The 20,778-nt window shown below is 58.1% G+C and overlaps 2 protein-coding genes across 8 annotated transcripts in view; both read right to left on the bottom strand.

Annotated features, from left to right (window-relative positions):
• Positions 1-6,839, bottom strand: part of LDB3 (LIM domain binding 3) — a 60,856-nt gene extending 54,017 nt beyond the window's left edge. For 5 of the 7 annotated variants that reach the window (XM_044239976.1, XM_044239980.1, XM_044239982.1 and 2 more), the window contains exons 1-2: positions 5,029-5,102; positions 4,822-4,937 (exon numbers count right to left, since the gene is read on the bottom strand). In XM_044239976.1, the coding sequence (XP_044095911.1) occupies positions 4,822-4,914 (93 nt within the window). In that variant the 5' untranslated portion in view covers positions 4,915-4,937; positions 5,029-5,102. Of the gene's footprint in view, positions 1-4,821; positions 4,938-5,028; positions 5,103-5,467; positions 5,535-6,822 lie in introns of those variants that run through there. The other 2 variants (XM_044239977.1, XM_044239978.1) reach the window with 2 other exon arrangements.
• A 1,015-nt stretch (positions 6,840-7,854) lies between these two features.
• Positions 7,855-18,533, bottom strand: OPN4 (opsin 4). Its single transcript, XM_044236590.1, has 10 exons — positions 18,405-18,533; positions 16,859-17,004; positions 15,265-15,398; positions 14,734-14,937; positions 13,941-14,112; positions 13,325-13,489; positions 12,274-12,381; positions 11,179-11,359; positions 9,875-10,018; positions 7,855-7,893 (listed from the first exon to the last, which is right to left on the bottom strand). The coding sequence occupies exons 1-10, from the start codon at positions 18,531-18,533 to the stop codon at positions 7,855-7,857; spliced, it is 1,422 nt and encodes a 473-aa protein (XP_044092525.1).
• Between the last annotated feature and the right edge of the window lie 2,245 nt (positions 18,534-20,778).

Here is a 20,778-nt window from a genome sequence, read left to right as displayed (position 1 = left end):
TAAAGCAAAAAGCACAGACTTTGGTCCGTGCCACACCTGAGGGTACAGGGCAGCCTCCACACTCTCTGGGTAAAGATAGCAGCAATGCCTTTCGCACACGATCGCTGGGAGGATTACATGTTTAAATAGGTTATCCCATAAGGAGGTGCAGAGCCGAGAAAGCCTCAGGGAAGTTCCTGGTGGAGGAGAGACAGGGGCTGGCCCCCAACACTGCCCCCGGAGCACGGAGGGCGCCATAGGGGAGGAGACTGGGCAGCTGTACCCTGGCTCCACTGGGAAACAAGATCTGGGACTGGAAGGAAGCGGAGTGTGAGGGGCCAGCCTCAACTGACCAGTCCTAAGCCAGCCTTCGGTCCCTAGAGGGGCCTGAGCATCAGCTGGAAGAGACAGAAGTCCTGACCAGGGTCCCAGGGAAGCAAGACACTGGTCAGGGCTCAGGTGCACATAGGCTCCTATTTCCCCAGCTCCCTGGTGGCAGGGGGGTGGCTGGGCTCTGCAAAGGTTCCCAGCCTTCACTCTCGGTGCTCCAAACCAGACAGGTCCCTGCCTTCCTTCCCTTCTAGAGCTGCCAGCGTAGCTGTGGCAGGAGCTTGGGGGGCAAGGGTAGATGGTAGTTGCGGTGAACTATGCATCTTCCAGCATCTCCTCCCAAACTGCCCAGACTGACCACCCCAGCAGACTTCCCATGGAGCCCTAAGTGCATTTAACATGATGTGATTAAATTACCATCACGCCATGCTCTGCTTCCCTGCCCATCTGGCCTCCCCTGGGGCCTTGCTCCATCTCTCATCCTTTCACTGGAACCTTCTGTCTCCCCATGGCCCCACTCCCCAGCTCCACCCTGGCTGATAAACAAGCCAGAGTCTTGGCTATACACAAAGAGCCTCTCCTTGCCCAGAGGATTTTTAGGGCAGTGAAAATATTTTCTATGATGTGATATTGTGGATCTAAGTTATTCTACGTTGGCCCAAACCCACAGACTGAACAACACTGGGAGTCAACCCAGATGTAAACTATGGAGTCAGGGACAGCTCTGAGCATCTGGGAGGGAAGCAGGCAGGGCTAATGCCTGGCCTGGGAACCTCCAAGAACTCATTCCCCAGCTGGGGGCCTCTGTCCGGTTATCTTCCCCACTTGCTCATCTGGGAAGGCCCCGGCCAGCTTCACAGCAGTCCTCCGGAGGCTTGCCTGACCTTCAGTGTGGCTATAAACAGCTCAGCCTGTCAGCACTGCTAGGCGCTGCCCAAGAAACAGCACTAAGGACTCAAAATTCCGGGAATGGCCGGCACAGTTAACCCAGAATAGTCTCGGCCTGTCCCCCTCCCCCTCCCAGGGAACCCTCTGTCCTCTGCGTCCCCATCGTAACTAGGAGATCTGACAAATACTAGAACAAAAAAAAAAAAAAAAAACCAGCAAAGAAGCAAAAGCTTCTGGGCTGGTGCCCCAGGAAAGCCTACAAGGCCAGATGAATAAGGCCTTAAGGGACAGAGGCCTTGGAGCAGAGAGAGGGGCATCCCGCATGCCTACCCCACCGCACCCCGGGGGCCGGGCTCGGGCCCCACCGCTCCCCCATCCTCACCACCACCTCAGCAGAACAACGGGTGCACAGCACTTTCCCGGTGCTTGTTAGAAAGCACTCAGACATGCACACTTCCATTTCACAGATGAGACAACCAGGCTGAGCAGAACCGACAACTTGGCTCCAAAGGCAGCACAACTGTGAGCAACAGAGCCAGACAAAAGCACACGCTTCTTCCCAAAGTCAAGGGCTGCAGTGTGCACCAAGGACAAGGCCCCAGACCAGGGCCCCAGCCTCTTGATGTAGCTTGGACAGGGGCAGGCCCGGCCTTTGGAGCACTCCTCCGTGGCTGCTCCCATCCCTCCCCCACTTCCTGGAGAACTGGCTAGGGCTGGGAGGGGGGCGGTGGGAGGGGAGCTCATGTTGCAGGCCCAGCCGCACCTGTCCCGGATAAATAAAGGCATTTCCCCTCCACCCTCCCACTTTCCCTCCTGAGCCCACTTCTCTGTGGGTCCTCTCGGAGACCCACTGAAAGGAGGCCGTGGGGGGCTGTTATCAGCCCTGGGCTGATTCTGGCGGGTGGGCGGGGCAGGGGCAGAGTAGGGTGGAGACCGGAGCTACCACTCAGCCTGAGGGGGGCAGCCTTCTTACAGGAGGAGTGGCAGCCTGAATCTCCAGCTGACAAGGGACAGGCCCCATTCAGTCCTCTTCTGCTAATCCCCAGCCCAAGGGTGGAGGGCAAGCCAGGGAGTTAGGGGTTATTGAGGTCACCAGAGCTCCTGAGCAAATCTGAGCCTCAGCTTGGCTGGCACTGAGGTGAGATGGTAATCCCAGAGCCCCATCCCCACCCCGCCTCAGGTGCCCAGGGGTGTTGGCCCTGCTGAGAGTGAGCAGGCCCTCCCTTCATTACCCCCACCCCCCTACCACCCTTTGCTGCCACTGGCCTGTTCCAAAGGTTCAGGCCAGGATGCCAGAGCATCCATGGGCCTTGCGTCCTACTCCCACGGAGGGAGAAGTTCTGCTGCAGAAGGGCCTTGAGAGCCCCAGCAGGAAACACCACAGCCCTCGTGGGAGTGTCCTGGGTCTGAGCCGGGGATGCCCCAGCCCAGGGCATCAGTGGCCCTGCAGAGGAGTTTGTGGAGAGATTCTGAACCCTGGGGAGGACCAAGCGCCCAGCCCAGCTTGTTCCATTGCTTTGATGAAAGAAGCCTCTGAAAGAAGCCGAGAGGCCATTATCCCTGGCCCCCGATGCCCTGCTGGAGTTGGGGGTTCTATTTATAAAGATCCCCCGTAGTCATTGGTTCCATTACCTCCCAATATACCCTTTCCATGCGGTGGGGACATTCTTCCTGCTGTCTAGCTTAAGGCCTCTGTGCTGCAATATAAGCCCTGGGCTGGCCAAGGCCAGGTGGTGCATAGATCCGGGGTGAGGTCATTGGCTATCCTGGGTGCCCCTGAGCCAGGAGGCTAATTTCCACCCGCTGGGGCAAGGAGCACCAGCATGAGGCCTTGAGGACTGTAAGGACAGGGGGAGATGTGGGCTCAGTCCCAGGCCTGGGAGGCCTGTGGACCCATGATGGTAAAGGTGGATAGCCCTGCGACCATGCTGGTGGGGGAGCTGTGCAGGGTCCTGGAGGGAGGAGGCCACATCCATGCATTTGAGCCCACATGGCAGCATGTCATCAGGCAGGGCGTACAAGGCTCTGGGTGTCCTCCTAGCATTACATACCGGGGCCTCTGGGACAGTGGGTCTGGAGGGGTGGAGACTCAGGTTAGATGAGCCAGACCTCCAGTGGGATCAACGTGGTCCTCTCCCTGGACTCGAGCCAGGCCATGCCCACCCCCCCCAGGGGGTCATGTCCTCTACAGCTGTTATGAGGCTCCTCTGGCACTCCTGAGGGGGGCTTCTCCTTCTCAGGTTCCCCCCAAAGGCCCACTTCAGGTTCCACAACCGGAACTGCCCCTCCATGGGGGCATTGGCTCCCTGTCCTCTCTGCCAAGCACCTCCAGGCCTTCCCTGGCTACCCACCTGAGGGCCCCCTTGCCCACCCCCATGTTCCTGCCCCCTACCCCCAGGCCCATGGCAAATCTCTGCAGCCCTGAGGAAGAAACTGCCTCTCTGTCCCCAGGTGGGCAGGGTCCAGACTCCCTGGGCCATCCATCCCCCAAACCCCCAACCAGTGACTGCCTGGAGCCCCAGACTGCCCCCTCGAGCCCACACCAGTGGTGTGGGGAGCTCAGCCTCAGCCTGACCCCACCAGGCTCGGCTTATCTTGCTCCTCCCACACCTCACAGTCCGTCCTGAGTCCTGAGGTCTTCACCCTAGCTCTGCCAGACTTGCTGGGGAGTCCCTTGACAAGTGTTACCTGAGTGCCTACCATGTTCTAGACATGGGGAGGGGTGGGGGTTGCCCAGTGGTGGTTAAGACAAAGACAGCTTCCTCTCAAGTGCATCTAGCTTATCGCCTCTCTGGACTTGAGTGTTTCTGGTTGGGCAATAGAGTTCCTCAGACAATCTCCAGGGATCTGGGACATCGCCAGCAGGCTGTTCCCTGATCACAGACCCTGCAGAACATATGGGCCATTTCCCCAGGTGAGCATGGGGAAGAAGATGTCAGACAGTCAGAGTAGCTGTGGCCGTGTCCGAATGGGTAGGGCCCCTGCGAGGGGAGGGAGGAAGCTGGCAGGAGATCCCCAGCAGGCCCAGGAAAGGGGAGGGGGTATGGAGATGAGGCTGTTACCTTGCTCCTGGGATGGAGTGGATACTGGAGCCCAGTCACCAGCCCAGCCCAGCCTTGAACCCCAACAGCAGGGCTGCTGAAGTCCTCGGTCTCTCCATCTATCCAGCTGCCAGCCTGTCACCTGCACTCTCCATGCTAGGAGTGCCCTCTTCCCAAAGCAGCTGCCCACTTCCATGGAGATGCTCCAGGCTTAGGGGCTCCCTGGGTTCCCCCTCCCCAGGGAAGGGCTTAAGAAAGCATTAACTATACTCCATCCACCGGCCTGCCTACCCAGCAAACTTGGCATTTCCTTCTTGGCTCAAGACACCCACTATTTGCCCATGTTTCACACTCACGACAGGTCGGTGAACTCAGGCGGACAACAGCTATGGCTGAAACCAGGGGTCTGTGGCTGGCAGCATCCAGTTGGAGCCAGTCCCAGCCCCCAGACTGGGGAAGGGGCATGCTCTGCTTTTCCAAGAGCCTCGGACAGGACAGTGCAGGGATGGAGGGATGCACACACCCGCCTGTGGGCGCGTCCTGCCCCTGGGGGCACCAGGCTGTCTGGGCAGCGCACACTCACCCGGGAGATAGTGAGAGGCATGTTGAAGTCCTTGCCTCCCTGGAGACGGAAGCCCCAGGGCCCGGGCCCGGTCAGGGTCACGCTGTAAGACATGCTGGTTCTGACAGCGGCAGTCTCTGTGAACAAGAGAAGAGAGGGGTGAGAGGGCCTCACGCACCCACCTCCCTGGCCTATACCTGGGCCCCTACCCCCGACCCACAGCCTTGCCTGCTCTGTCCCTTGCTGTCTGGCCAGGCTGGTGGAGCTCCTGAGAGGCTCCTAAGAATAGCTGGGAACGAATGCCATCGACACTGATATCTGCCCTCGGCTGCGCCCATAAATGGACTGTAACCCTACACTCCGCCCGCCCGCAGCCTCCCATCGTGACTCACATGGCTAATATTGCCCCCAGGGAGGGCTGTCCAGCACCCAGCACCCCCCAGGGCACAGGATGGGGGACCGGCCAGATTAGCGATAATGCTCTCTCCTTGCTCTCCTCTCCTTGCTCCCTCTGCCCTTTTGGGCCCAGATGTGTGTTCTCTCTACCCAGCTCAGCTCACACCCCTTCACCCAGAAGACTGTGGCTGAGCTCCTCTGGGCAGGGGCTTTGCAATTTGCTGTCTTTTTGCTCTGGGCTCCCTGGTGAGGACCTGAGATTGTAGCTTACCCAGAAGGAAGCCTGGGATGGAGCTGAGCCTCCGGCTTCTGCTCAGGAGACTAGCAATTGGCCCAGGGTTGTCCAGCTGTAAAAATAATCCTAATAACAACAGGAGCTCTGGGCATGCCTGAGCTCAGCATCGGGTCCCTCAAGCCATTTTCCCATCAGATCCTGAGAGGCTGCCACCTCAGCCGGCAGCAACCAGGGCTCAGAGAGGTTAAGTGACTTCTCCAAGGTCACACAGGAATGAACCCAGGCTATGCTGGAGCACTGAATGGTGCTCATTCTTATTAGACTTGTGCCAGATAATGGGTTCCCAGGAGCTGCAGACACCTCGCAATGCCCAGACCAGGCATGGGAGTGAAGGGCACAGGGTCCTGGCCTAGGGTCTGAGAAGAGGTCTGAGGCAGGCCCACACCCTCCAGACCCTCTAGGGGCCTGGAGGTTATTCCTGGCTCTCCTGGCTCATTTGTGCCCTGGAAAACTTGACAGCAGCATGGAAATCTCCAGCTGCCAATGTTGCATGCCAGATCCCCATGCCCTTTGCACTGGAATGGCAGGGGGCAGGGAGGAGGAGAGGAGATGCCATTTGCTCAGCTGCTGGGATATGGGGCCAGAAGGCAGAAGGACAGGGCTGTGCGTGCGGTGTGTTCAGCTTGTAACACAGAGACAGGGTGTTCTGGGTTGGGGCCTGGGAGCCTAGTCCCCTCAGGACTCCAGCCAGTGTGGTCTTAGGGCCAAGATATCTCCAGAAGTCCTTCCTTAGAAGAGGCCGCAGGCCCTATGTGGCCTGGAGATATACATCAAGGCCATCCTGACTCTGGCTGGGGAAACTGAGGCTCATGAAGCTGCTCTTTGGCCCTCTGGGAAGGCTCTAGCCTAAGCTGGGCCCTGAGGACTCAGTGCAGGCCCGAGTGTGAGTAATTTCCCAGCTGCCAGGACTCCCACCTAATACCATGGGCCTGCACATACAGCATGCACGGTAGGAACCCCCCATCGCCAGAACGTTTGGTAACTTGCCTAAGTTCACACAGAAATCCAGAGAAAGAAGTCAGGGAGGGACCTGTATATTCTCACCCACTCTACCGCCTCTTCTCCTGTGTATCACACAGCCCAGTCTGTCCCTGCTGCCCGGGCCTGGCCCAGAAAGCCGGCCACTCATGGCCAGCACCCCACCCTCCTCTATACTAGCCCCTGCCCCACCCCTAAACCCCCTCCCATCCCTCCCAACCTCCGGTTTTACCCCCTTTCCTGGGAGGGGTCTGTCCTGCCAAGCTGGAGAGGGCCTGACAGCAGATATGGTCAATGTGGAGAGAGAGGAGCAGATCCCGCAGAGGGAGGGGAAGCCCCGGGCTAGGCAGTACCTGGAGCTGCCTGCTCTCTCTCTGGACTCTGGCACCCACACTGCCTGATGCTGCCTCTCAGATGGGGGAGGCGGGTGTAGGATGCTCTTAAAGGGAAAGGCCAGCCTCCTTCCATCTGCCTCCCCTTGGAGACCAGAAGCCAGCCAGAAAGCAGCTGGCCCCCCAGAGGATGGGCATGAAGTGTTTCCTGAAAACAGCAGCCTATTGGGGAGTGGGGACAGGGGCAAGCCCAGTGTCTGTCCCTCCTCCACCCTGCCCCTCGAAGTTTGAGATGAAGGCTTCAGAGGCCAGCTGGGGGACAGAGGGAGGGGAGAAAGAGAGGCCACTGTGGGCATCAGAGGTCAGGCCCTGGCTCTCTCCTTCGCCACCACACTCATAGGTAAAGACCATGCTTATCTGAGGGAACTTCTCTGCTTTTTATTTTCCTATACCCTGTCAGAGCCATAGGGCCCCGGGATGGACTCAGACAAACCACAGGTACAGAGTGCACATGCCTGTGCGTGGTGCATTCAGACATGTCCCTATAGGAGAGTGTGGGCCATGGCGGACAGAGCACTCAGGAAGCAGGTGCGTGGCAGACAGGCAAATGATGGTTTCCTATGCAGGAAGGTCTGTGCTTGGCTTCCAAGGCGGGCTGCAGGGATGCCAAGCTGGCCTGCCCGTGTCAGTGAAAGGCCCAGCCTGGGTGCAGAGGCAGCTCACAGTTAGCCAGCGTGTCCCACGGAGCTGTCGCCATTGTCATTGCCTGGACAATCACAGCACACAGCATTTGAGGAGAGGTGGAAGACTGCGGGAAGCAGGAGGGCCTGGGCTTCCGCACTTCAGGCTGAGCCTGGGGTACTGGCTGTTGAGATGAGAGCACTTGGCAGGGCAGGAGTCTGGTGGTGTTGGGGCCGTGAATCCAGCACGGCACAGGTGACAGGGCCACTTCAAAGCCCGCAGGCTCCTGGGGGTAATCCTCGGTCTGTGTGTATGAGGGGGAGGTGAAGGGGCTGGATGTGTCCCAGAAGAAAAGGGGAGCCAATGGGCGTCCTACATCCTGGGGTTCGGGCTGGGGAGCAGCCCCTTGGTCTGAAAGCAAACAGCACACATTTGTTTAGCCCACAGCGTGTCCCCCTGGGAGCAGTTTCCCAATGAGCCACCACGCATACGGTCACCGATCGGTGAAGAGTGGTGAAAGGAGGTTGCCTAGAGGGGCCAGGTGGTGTCCTGACTGGGGGATGGTCCTTCCCTGAGACCACAGGCCATATGGCCTGGAGGATGGAGGGCCATGCCTAAGGCCACTGATAGGACGTCCCCCTGGGACGTCTCCCAAGCTCTCTGACTCCTGCAGTAGGGCAGGACTCAGCTCCCCTTGCCTCCACTTCCTCCACTCCTCCTGGGGCCCCAGCATTCCCTCTCTCTCTGCTGCCTTCAACGCCCCATTTCTTGCCCATCCTAGAGTATCAGCTTCCTCTGGGCTTTTCCCTGCCGCCTCATCCCTTTCAACCTCTCCCCAGCCACTGCAGAGAAGCCCTACCACCCTGCGAGGCTGACCGAGCCACCGCAGGGGACCCAGCTCAGTCGTCCCTCCGAGGGCTCCCTGCTCGCCAGGCTCAGGGCTAGACACCTGATTGGGCCTCCCACAGTTCTGACCACCTCCTGCCCTTCTTTTCTTCTCTTCTGTCCCCACCACCAGCTCCCCAGTCCCTTTGGCTGTTCCCTGGTCACAGAGCAACACTGTGTTCCCAGACAACCCAAGCTCCACCCCCAGACCCCCCCTGCTGCATTCACACAGGGCGTCCCCTCTGCCTGGACGACTCAGCATGACCCCCTCGACGCCTGGCAATCCTTGCTTCACCTCCACCTTCCCTGGGGAGCTCTAGGGGATTTGCCTCTTCTTTCAGCACCCTGTGTGATGGCAGTGCTTATCATACGTGTTAGGTGACTGCTGATGTGCTGTCCCTCTCCACCCTGTGCCATAGCCCAGCCCAGTATTCCCTCCAGGACGGCACACTGTCTTTCACCATGCACTGCCCCCAAATCCGAGGGGCATTTCCCATCTCTGTCCTGGCCTCTGTGGCCGTGCACAGTGCCCAGGCCCAGGACTGGGGAGTGAGTCCTTCCTGAGGTCGGAGCTGGTGTTCCCCGGGAGAGGCAGGGGCTCCACAGTTGGAGGGAGAAGCCCAGGTGCCCCCCTGTCTGGGATGCCGAGGGAACAGCCTTGGGGAAGTAAGGCCGGACATGGTCTTGGGCTCGTGGGGAAGCCGAAGAGAGCCCAGGAGCTGGGGGGTGTTGTACGAGTGTGAATGGAGGGGCTGGGTGGGGAGCTGTCTGCTGAGGGGGGGAGGGGAAGCGTAGCCTCAGGGCCTGTACACATGGCATTTCCAGCGTTCCAGAATATGGCCTTCTCTAATCACCATCGACATTCCGTTCCATAGGCACTTGGGCTGACAGCTGGCCTTCTTTTAATAGCCACAAGTATTCTGGGTGACATCCTAATCTCAGGGCATTCACTGTGAGCACATACACAGCTCGCAGCAACCCCCCAGCCAGGTAAGTCCAGCCTCCGATCACGCAGAGAGGTACACACCAGCCACCCTTCGTCACAGGCAGCTTAGAGCAGACCTGTTGAGACACTTGGTTCTGTGCCCTGTGGTGTCACAGTGACAGAGAACATGTGCAGGGCACATGGTCACACACAGGCAGAAGTTACACTTCTCTGTGCACACACATTCTGTCTGGCTGTACACACTTAACACATGCTGCTCATTTCCCGCAGCACCACAAGGCCCCTGCTGCTGGCCATGGATGTACAAAGTCAAGGTCCCACCATCCCACAGACACTCTCAGGTGCGGTCCAGACTCACTCAGGCCTGCTCAAAACATCGTGGAGTCCCAGAGATCCCCATGCACCCCAAACAGGAAAGGGGACATCTGGGTGGGGAAGGAGTGATTCCCAGAGGGCGCTGGACCTGCCCACAAGAATAACTCCCCTTTTGGCGCCACTCCCTAGGCTACTTGCCCCTTGTCCCCACCCCTGTATGGACTGGCAGGGGCCCAGCCCAATCACCTTCCCAGAAGTCTCCGCTTCCTGCCCCCCGGGCCTGAGAGGGGCCTTGGTTTCCATGTCCTCCAGGCCCTGACTGCAGGGGAAGCGTATGTTCACTTGCTGGGCAGCCTCCCACATGGCTGCTGCCTCTGTGTCCATCCAGCCCTGGGAAAGGTGGGTCAGTTATAGTGAAGGGAGGGGGACCTTCCCTAAGCCCCACTCCTGCCCTCATCCCCAGCCAAGACTGTCTCCATCCTCTGCATAGGTATTCACTACAGGGAGGTCCACAGCCCTGGAGGCTTGCTGGTCACAAAATCTCTGCCATCTGTGAGTGCCTGTGCCAGGTGTGTGAATGTGGGCCTTCTTAAGCATGTAGGATGGTCCGTCTTTACGAGGGTCCAGACCTTTGTTGACAGATAGCATTCACTCCTTTGATATCATTCACTATGTGTGGTCAGGGAAGGGACCTCTGACATCTCCCCGCTTAGCCCCTCAACCGAGGCTCTCCAGGGATGGAAGCAGTGGGAAGAGGTCAGTGAAGATTCTGGGCGAAGCCAACCATGGGCCCTGTAGTACAATGATGGAGGAGCCCAGGTGTGGGTGAGGACAGGAGGTCACAGCACAGAGAGCTCTCCTGGAGACATTAGGGGGCATCCCAGCCCCGGGCCCCAAAGAGGGGCTGGCAGGCTGGTAGTTCCCAGGGCTATCACAGCTGTGGAGTCAGCACCCACCCGTGGGCACCCTAGCCAGTCTTGGATGTAGACACAACTGTTTTCTCTTTTAGAGAAGAACACAGAGGCTCAGAGGGGGTGAGTGACCTGCCCAAGGTCACACAGTGAGGCTCTAGTAGAACTGAGGCATGACTCCAGGTCCTCAGACTCCTGGGTCAGAACTCCTTCTGTTGTATCCTGTGGGCTCCTCAAGGCTCCCAGGAAGAGGGGGCTTAAGGCTAAGAACAAAGGACCCTGAGCTAGCTCCTGCCTGGGTCTCAGGAGGCCCATCTACGGCCAGAAATGCCTGTCTTTTCACAGCTCTCAGCTTCTGGAATACTGCCAGCATGGAAGAGAGATGGCCTGGCATTGGAAGATGCGTCAGTCCTGGCCCTGCTACTGGGTGACCTTGGGCCAACCCATTGCCTCTCTGGCCCCACAGCCCCTGCCTGTCACAGGGGATGGGGCAAGGGAAGGCCCTGGGGGCAGTCATGGAGGGCTCTTCCTGCCAGAGTCCCAGCTTCCTGAGGGTTCTTGGTTCTCAGAGGCCTGAGGCTGGCCTGGTTGAGGAGAGGAGGGCAAGATGCCAGCCTCAGGAGACCACCGCATCCTTACCACCTCGCTCTCTGAGCCTAGGGATGCATGGCGCCTATGTCCAGAGATCCAGCTGAGGTCTGAGGCCTGGCTGCTCAGTGTGGAGCGGTGGGTGGAGCGGTAGCTCGCGAAGGGGCCAGTACGCTGGCCTGACACACCGAGCAGCACCCCCAGGCAAGGCAGGTGCTGGGCAATGGCCATTCTGCAGGAACAGCACATCTGGTTAGGGGGATGAACAGGCAGACACCAGGAGATGGGGGTGGATGGACAGACTGCTATGGGGCTAATGGGAGTGGACAGAATGTGGGAAATGGGTGGTTCAGACACTGGGGTTAAGAGGACAAAGGCTGGAGTGATGGGAAAGGACAAAAAGACACTGGCAGTCACAAGAGATGATGAGGAAGGCCAGACAGATGCTGGGTTGAAAGAGACCGACAGGCTCATAGCCTTGAGGATGGACAGACAGACACAGGGGCCATGGGCAAGGAGGGTAGCAGGTTTGGCAAGGTGCTTGGTCTCAGCTCTCAAGGGGCTGGCCCAGGCTGCATCTCTCCCAGTAAGGACCAGGGACATTCCCCAAGGAGCCTCTGAGCCTGCAGCTGGCCTCAGCATGGTGGCAAGTTACTGACCCCACCAGGCAGAAGGAGGCACTGAAGGGCCCCTTGCAGGCGAGGCCGGCTGTGCTGGGAATCCCATCAGCAGAGAGCACTCTGGGCCAGAACCACGTCTGGGCCTCCACCAGGGCCCTTGAAACTCTCCCTACTGTGGTCTCTCCAGGACATTGCTTCTGGGGGCTTCTCTTTGTAGGGATCACTGCTGATTGGCCATCCCGGCTGCCTTTTGGCCTTGGCTCCCCAAATCCCATAAGCAGAACTGGACACTGTCCAAGGAGCTCTGATGTCCCTCCAAGCTGATCCCCCTGGGAAACTGGAGCAGCCGAGGGGGTCACACCAGCTCCAGACCCCATCCATGTCACTGGCTGCTCCCAGCTGCTAGAGGCCCCCACCCAGTGCATATAGGAGAGACAGAAAAGATGGCCAGTCTCTGCTCCCATTCATGGCTTCAGGCCCTCCATGGCCTGGGGACCTGGGGCTGGGTCCTGGAGGAGGGCTGCACCTGTACTTGGGGTGGGTGATGGCATAGATGATGGGGTTGTGGATGGCAGAGGCCTTGGCGATGACAGCAGGCACTGTGTTCATGTAGGGCGTCAGGACATGGGCGTACCTAGGACAGAGAAGCCATGGTTCCCCTGCTAGCTGGCCCTCCCAGAGACTCCACAGCCCACCTGCCCTCTCAGGAACCTGCTTCCCCTGGGCCAGGCCCTGTGGGCTACAGCCCAGCCTGGCCCAAACTAGCACCGCCAAGCCAGCCTCATGAGAGGGACTGAAATGCAGGGAGAATTCTGACCTGAGGTGAGTGGAAACCTGGGGAGACCATGAGGGAGGGTTGCTGGAGGAAGATAAGGCAGGCTGGGGGGGGTTCTGCCTGGTCCCATGATAGTCCGGAGCCCGTGCTGCAGGCAGGAAACCCTCCCCACCCCGAGGACCTCTGGGCCTCTGGCCAGCTCCTCCCCCACCCCGCACAACCCTGAGACCCACTGCTCCCTGGCTCTCTTGGAGGGACTTCACATGACAGTCTTACCAGGGACCAGGCCCTTCCTGCACAAGCAGGTCTCAGACCCAGACACTTCCCAGGATGAACAACTCTCACTGTCTCGAAGTGCTTCTGAAGTCTGGCCTATGTCCTCGCTGCTGCAGACATCAAGTCCCCAGACTAGCCACGAAGGACTGGCAGGCAGGAGGTGAGCGGCACCCCAGGCCGTGTGCCCACAGCCCAGGTGAAGAAGGAACCAGGATCTCAGGGAGAGTCTTGTGCTCCTGTGGGATCTGGTAGGACCTGGGAGCCCCTGCGGGCCCTCAGATCAAACCCACCATGGCTGAGAGCTCCCCCAGCGTATGTCCCAGTGCCTCCAGGACATCTCCCTCGGGGAACCTCACTGCCACTACCACAACCGCAGAGAGAATGAATGAATGACTGTGAGGCAGGACTTTGGGTGTGAAAATGGCTGGCTTGGGCTTGGGCTTGGGAGGGACAGGCCACCCGAGGGTCTCCTTACCATTCTCCCACCCCCTCCAGCCCCTGTCCCAGCCCCTTGGGCACTGCTCACCCAGCAAAGGCCGTCAGGGCCACAGTGGAGTAGGGGGCCCAGGAGAGCACAAAGAGAAGGATGACCAGCAGCTCAATCTTGGCCATTTTCCACTCTCTCTGCAGCCGCTGCCGTTGTCGGGGGGACCTGACACCGCCCTCACAGGCCCTGAAAGTCTGGAGAGCCCTAGCACAGGCACAAAGTCCAAGTCTGACCCAGCTCTGGTGGCAGTGAAGGCCGCGGTCAGGAATGCTATGGGGGAGGCTCCCTGGACCTGGCCATTCTCTCCAGCGCAGGGAGCCCTGACTCTCAGAAAGTTCTCCATTACATCCAGCCAAAGTACCTCCCTGTGGTTCCGCTGTGGGGGTCTTCCCTACCCGCAGACCTCCCGATTAAGCCTAAAGGCCCCTCCTCAGAAGCCCCTGTCTCTTGAAACTTCTCCAGGCGCCCAGGTTGTGCTGGTCTCTGGGCACCTCACCCTCTAAGCACATGGGCTCAGCTTGTCTTTGCCCATCTGGAGTTGGGAATCTCCTGGGGAGGGGAGGGCGCAGCGTGAGGCTGGGGACAGGGTCGGGTCGTCGGGCTGAGGGGCGTGGCCACCCTCCCATCTAGCCCCTCCTCCAAGCCCAGCTCTTACCGGCCTGTCTCCCGGATGGCCCTGAAGATGAAGATGTAGCAGTAGATGATGACCAGCAGGGGGAGGAAGAACACGAAGCAGAAGAGCAGCATGGTGTAGGCTCGGACTGACGGCGTGAAGCTCATGTAGTCCCAGGAGCAGGAGGTCAGAAGCCCCTCGGGTACGTAGGCGCCTGGGAGTCAGGAGTCGATGCTCAATCTTCAGGGCAGCCTTCTTCAGGCTCCTCATCCAGCAGGGGCTTTGGATGTGGGATCCAGGCTCCCGGAACACTGCTCCCCACTCCAGCCCTGCCCACTGCTGTGAGGAAGCTGGAGCGTGTGGAGGGAGCTTTCCCAGCCAGTTCTAGCCAGCAGAGCCCACTGCTGCCCATTTTTACCAGGCTGGAACAGAGACCCGACCATAGCCCCCAGTCTTACTCTTCCAGATTTTGACCAGCTTTGTGGTCCTGCCACAGAAAGGTGGGTGCCTGGCTGCTAAACTTCCCACCTGCTCAAGCCCACACTCCAAGGCCTGCCTCAGCATCGGAAGCCCCTGTTACTTCCCACCAGCCAGGAACCAGTGGTCTCCCCTGGTATTTGGGGGTGAGAGCCCGGGTCATGCTCAGATTGCGGACGGAGCTACCTCGGTTTCCCCTGCTGCTAGTCATGCCTCCTGAATGAGTATCCACCTGCCTCGAGGCTTAAGCACTCCCTTGTCCCCTCTTGCCAGCTGACGAATGCGTCTATCTACCTGCCCCTTAAACTTGCCCCGCCCGGCTTATCCTCCTCTCTCCCAATTCCCCCAGTCTACTTACTCCAGCCAAAGAAGGGTGGCAGACTCCAGGCCAGGGCATAGAGCCAGACGCCCACCAGGACAAGTGCTGCCCGCCTCTTGGACACCACCCCAATGGCGGCCAGTGGGTGCGTGATCACCAGATAGCGGTCCAGAGCGATGGCCATCAGGGTAATCATGGAGGTGATGCCGAAGACAGCCCCACAGAAGGCATAGAACTCGCAGCCTGTGGGCACAGCTCCCTGACCTCAGGCCATGGAGGGAGCCCATGAGGTACCCCAGCAGAGGGAGGGTCTGGGGATGGCACATACTTAGCTCCTGCCTTCAGCTTTCCAGAAAAGCCGCCTTGAGCCCCTCTCCACCCCGGCTACTTGCCACATCTGGCCCAGAAGCTGAGTCTTCCCTCTTGCTCACTCACAGGGTCAAGGTTGCCCACCCACTCTCTGCCCAGGAAGAGCCAATGACCTCCTCATCCGAGGCCAGCCTCCACTGCGGGCATCGCCTGCCACAACCTGCCTCCTCCCTCCAGCAGAAGGGAACCCTGAAGGTCTACCTGCCTCCCCAAAGAGCCACCGCTTATGGAGGCTGCTGACGAAGAAGACAGGGGCCTGGGTGAAGGACATGAAAAAGTCGCTGACCGCAAGGTTGATAATGAACATGTTGGAGGGTGTCCTGAGGCCTCTGGTCCTGCAAAGGGTTGGAAGCTGTCAGGAGGTGCTTCTGCTGGGGAGCTTCCCCGAACTATGCACGCACATGTGCATACATGCACACACACGCACACAGGCACGAGCCACAGGCCACGACCTGTCCTGCTGCCCAGCAACCACCAGCCAGACAGCTCTAGGGCCTGACGGCGTGATCTAAGAATCCCCCGCCTAGGTAACAACTCTTGCCTCATATGGAGAGTGATATAGTCCCTGCAGTTCTGTGCAGCCAAGCTGGCTTTAGGACTCGTCTGTTCCCTCCTCTCACCCTCTGGATCCACTCTGCATGACCGGCTCTCTCTCCTTGGTCACACCCCTCATTCCACTGTACCTCTCCCAGCCAGTTCTCCCAAGTGTCTCCTCCTGCATGCTCAGACGTGCCTTCCCAAGAGCTCCTTCCACCTCTTTCGTCCCCAGTGACCCCTCCTGGTTCCCCTTCTGCCAGAATCTCTGCAGTCTTCATGTTCAGGGTTGGCGCAGGGCAGAGGGACGGACAGGTGTGCCCCACAGGCCAGGCGCTTTCATAAACTCCTCTCCCATAATCATCCATCTTTGCATCTACCCTCCCCCTTTTCCAGATGAGAATACTGAGGTTCCCATCCGCAAGGTGGTTTGCTCCAGGTAACAAGACTCAGTAGGTGGCATGGCCAGGATTCAAACACTTATTAGATGGGCACTGCACAGTCTGAACTTGCGTAATCCTACACTGACTCCCTGAAATAAATCACAAGTCCATTTTGCAGATAAGAAAAATGCACGCACAGGGACACCTGGGTGGCTCAGTTGGTTAAGCATCTACCTTCAGCTCAAGTCACAATCCCAGAGTCCTGGGATCAAGTTCTGCCTTGGGCTCCTTGCTCAACGGAGAGCTTGCTTTTCCCTCAGCCCCTGACCCCCGCTCATGCTCTCTTTCTCTTTCTTAAATAAATAAATTTTTTAAAAGAGAGAGAAAAATGGACCCACAGAGAATAAGTGACTTGCCCAAAGTCAGTTCAGCTAATAGGTAGTAGGGAATTGCCTGTCTCGGCCATTCAGCCCAAGAATGGAGCAGGTGGGGAAAGAAGCTGGGGTGCCCACCAGGGGCTCTTGCTAAAGGTCTTGAGGACTCGGGACCCTGTTTCCAGTGGGGCTACTTATCGAGGCAGAGAGAGGATGCCCACTGGAGCAGGTGGCATGGAGGTGAGCTGAGAGCATGGCAGAATGGGCAGAGGCATGTGAGTCATAGAGACACTTGTCCTACACAGAAGGTGTGTCCTGGACTATTTTTTTGACCCTTCTCTAAGCAAGAAGATGGAGGCCTGTCCTGAGACCATGGAAGGCTTGGCAGCAGTGTCCCCACCCAGGCTTAACAGAACCCTGCAGAGCTGGCAACAGCATTCCTGTACCATCTCTGCATGGCTGGCTGCCCTCAGTGCCCTTGCCCTAGTCTCACCAATCAGGCACCTGCAGAAGGTATAGATGACCATCAGATTGCCCAGCATCCCTGTGAGCCCCACCAGCAGGATCACTGTGCCCAGGGTGTAGTGGGCATGGTCTGGAACATCCACCGTTGGGAAGGGGACCCAGGCAGCACCCTGAGCCCCGGCTGCCTATGGAGAGACAGACAAACAAGAGCATCACATTATCCTATCATCTGGAATAACCCTGAGAAGGAAGGGTTAAGGTTCCCAGGAGGGCCGGTAGGGAAACGGAGGCTCAGAGTGGCACCGCCATTTGCCCACACTGCTAGGAAGTGGCTGAACCAGAGAGGAATCTCCGGTCTCTCTGAAGTTAAGCCAGAGCTCCTGAACCATGGCACAGAGGCATGAGGCTCCTAGGATCACCTGTCAGAGGCTGGACAGACAGTGACACATGTCTGACAAGGAGGGACATGGCTGGAGTGAGTTTACCTTTCCAGGGAGAAGGCAGAGCCATCTCTCGGTGCTTCCTCTCCCCTGTAGGGGCCCTGACCGAAGCACTCGAAGTGGTTAGCAAGGGTCTTCCAGGCCCTGTAGACTCTGCAGTGGCGGAGCCCCTTTCCCCTGGAGCCCCACCCCCTCACCAACCTCAATGAAGAGATTGTATTCCCCCACAGTAAAACTGAGGAGTGCTGACCTTATTACCTGGCATGCGACAGAGGAAAAGAATTCCCCTTTAAAGAAAGTTTGGGGGCACCTGGCTGGCAGGTCGGTTAAGCGTCTGACTGTTGATTTTGGCTCAGATCATGATCTCAGGTTCGTGAGGTTGAGCCCCGAGTCAAGCTCATGCTCAGTGGGGGGAAATCTGCTTGAGATTCTCTTTCCCTCTCTGTCTGCCCCTCCCCCCAATAAATAAATAAATCTTAAATAAATAAATAAATGTAAAAAAGAATAAAGAAAGCTTAGGTTCACTGCTGAGTTCAGCACAGAGGGCTTTAAAGAACCCTCTGCCCCAGCTCCTTTCCTGGAAAGGAGGGCAATTTAGTCTCTGTCTCGTCTCCTATAGCTACAGAGCCTTCCCGTCCAGTCCAGGATGTAGGCCCACATCCAGGATCCTCAGGGTACCCTCTGTCCTCCCCAGTTACCAGTGGTTTCGATGGGGTATGACCCTGGGGCCCTGGCCAGAAGGATGGAGGCACAGGAAGGTACCCACCATGTCACTCTGGGCGTACAATGCAGACGCCTCAAGTGTGCCTTCCTCTCTGGAAGGCTCTGTGGGGTGTCCAACCACCCTCAGAAAAGAATGCATGCAACCAAGGGCAGATCTGGACCATTCCAGCCCCTTGTCCCTTACGGTTGATCTTTCCGTTCCTCAGGTGCTCTCTCCACGGGGACAGACTTTGCCTATACTCTCCTCTATTGGCCTCTCTGTGGAGGACAGTCCCAGAGGAGTCCAGTAACATGCCCAAGGTCCCAGAGAGGAGCTCAGGTCTTTTCTCTCTCTCTGGCAAAGCCCCTGGGTGTTCCCAGCAGGGAGGCCAGGGTGGGCAGAGGGAAGGCTCTGTGTGCGCACATGCTGGCCCCCGGCTTACCGTGGCACTGATGGCCAGAGGTTGGCCCAGGCTGGAGGTGCTGCTCCGGGAGCCGTCCCACCTGCTGGGTGAGGCTGGGGTGGCCACGCAGCTGGGCTCCTGGGCTCTGGGCCCTGAAGGAGGGTTCATCCTGAGGCAGGGTAGTCCTTTCTCAAGCTGTCAGGATATTAGCTGTGCCCAGCCTCCCAACCTTCCTCCGTCCTTTGTACCCCTGCCTGGTCTGCGGCTGCCTGTACCCGCGTCCTGTGTGGACCCAGCCCGGAGCTACTCTTGAAGCTGATGACTGCTGTGTCCAGTGAAGCACAAAGGAACAAGTGTCACAGCTATGGCGACTCACAGCCACGGGCTCTGTCCCCACCTTTAAGTAGCAGAGCTGGGAGTGCACATGCCCAGTTGCTCAGTATGCGAGCTCCCCCAGATACAGGTCCCTGGGTGTCTGTCCACAGAAGGTCTGATGATGGCGGTGTCCATGTGTGAAAGTGTGTGTGTGTGTGTGTGTGTGTGTGCGTGCGCGCGCATGAATGTGAGAGTGCGTGTCAGTGTGAATGTGTGTATTTCAAGGGAGACTGTTGTCCTTGGGCTTCCAGACACTGGGCAGAAGCCTTTGTCCTCCCGTTTGACAAGGCTCTCTTTCTCCCCTGAGCTCATCAGAAACAGCCTCTGCTGCCCTCAGTAAACCCCACGGCTGCCCGGGAGGGCAGCTTCACCCTTTCCATGGAGCGCCTGGCCCTCAGTTCTGCCCACAAGAGTCCACCCCATCGTCACAGCCACCCCCATGAGCCAAGGCTGGTCACCCATTGCACAGATGAAGAAGCTAAGAGGTTGTGTCATGATATCACACAAGCAGGGTGAGATCAGACCATAAGGCATTTTTATTTATTTATTTTTAAATTAACATATAATGTATTGTTAGCCCCAGGAGCATAAGGCATTTTTTGTTTGTTGTTTTATGATAATAAACTTTTTTATTGAAGTATAAAGATTTTATTTCTTTTTAAGATTTTATTTATATAAGACAGAGATAGTAAGAGGGGAGGAGAGGGAGAAGCAGGCCTCTGCTGAGCAGGGAGCCTGATGTTGGACTCGATCCCAGGACCCTGGAATCATGACCTGAGCTGAAGGCAGGCGCTTAACCAACTGAGCCACCCAGGTGGCCTGAAGCATAAAGATGTTTAAAAACCACCAAGTGCAAAGCTGGTAGAGACCTGGGAACTCAGGCCTGGCAGAGATGAGTGAACGTCAGAGGGGGAGGCGTCCCCAGGCCTGCACCTCCATCCAGTCTTGCAAGAGGCAGTGGGAACGAAGTGAAGAGTCCCAGAGCTGGAGGGAATGGCCGCTGAGCAGTCTTCACAGGTGTCCCCTCGGCTTCCAGAACATTCTACCTTGGAGCGTGTCCTGAGACACAGTGCAGAGGTTTGTGGAACTCTGGAGTGGAGACACACACCATCTCTTGCTCCAGGACCCCTCCCGGTCTTTACAACCGGTTCCCCTTGAGCCCCAGATTGGGGTCAGCGGGTGGGAGAACCCACACTCAGAGAGAGAAGCTGCACTTCCCAACAGGCGTTAACTCATGGCTCAGACACACTTACCCCTGACACCTTTCATTTCAGGTCTTAGCTCACAGAGGCTCACCTAGGGTGCTGGGTGAGGCTGGACCCTGGCTTTGCTTCTTCCTGTAATGCCCACTGTGGACTTACCAGCTACTGGCTTTTGAATATAAGGCTTTCCCTACTGATCGCCGCTGGGAGCAGCTCTGAGTTGACATGAAGTCCCATTCAATGTCCTCTCTCCCTCTCCAACCTGAAAACTAGGAGAGAACACAGTGCAGTAGCTAGGACCAGGAGCTCTCAGAAAGGTTTGTTGGGTGGACAGAAGAGAAGGGGCCATGCCCAGGGCAACACAGGCCTCGGAGCAACTCCCAAAGGCCCAGGGAATTGAATCCTTTTATATTGCCCTTCTCCGTGGCTGACATACAGCCCCTTGGAAGTGACACTGAGATGTTCCATCCCCTCATCCTGTGTTGCGGGATCCTTCAGGGGAGGCCCCCCCAACGACCGTCATGCTCCACACCTCTGTGCCCAACTTCTGCTCTGCTCAGAGCCTGCAGTCCAGGCTGAGTCAGGAGAGCTACACAGACAGCCCCAGTCTCTGAGGACACAGTGTTTAACTGTCCCCCGTGGGCACACTGCTGCCCAAGCTGTGCTGGTTGTAAGTCACAGGTCTAAAGTGGAGGAGCCCTTGACCTTCCATCACTCTCCTCAGACCTCTCAGGTATGCAGCTGCATTCCCACCTCTGAGCCCCACTTCTGCTCCCTGCTCTGCCTTGCCCGTCAGATCTCTCTCCAGGCCTGGCTCAGAGTGGGGCCCAGCCTCT

Source organism: Neovison vison, chromosome 2, assembly GCF_020171115.1.
Source record: "Neovison vison isolate M4711 chromosome 2, ASM_NN_V1, whole genome shotgun sequence".
NCBI lineage: Eukaryota > Metazoa > Chordata > Mammalia > Carnivora > Mustelidae > Neogale > Neogale vison.
The sequence above is the reverse complement of the archived record's forward strand: the minus strand, read 5'-3'. Positions and strand labels throughout refer to the sequence as shown.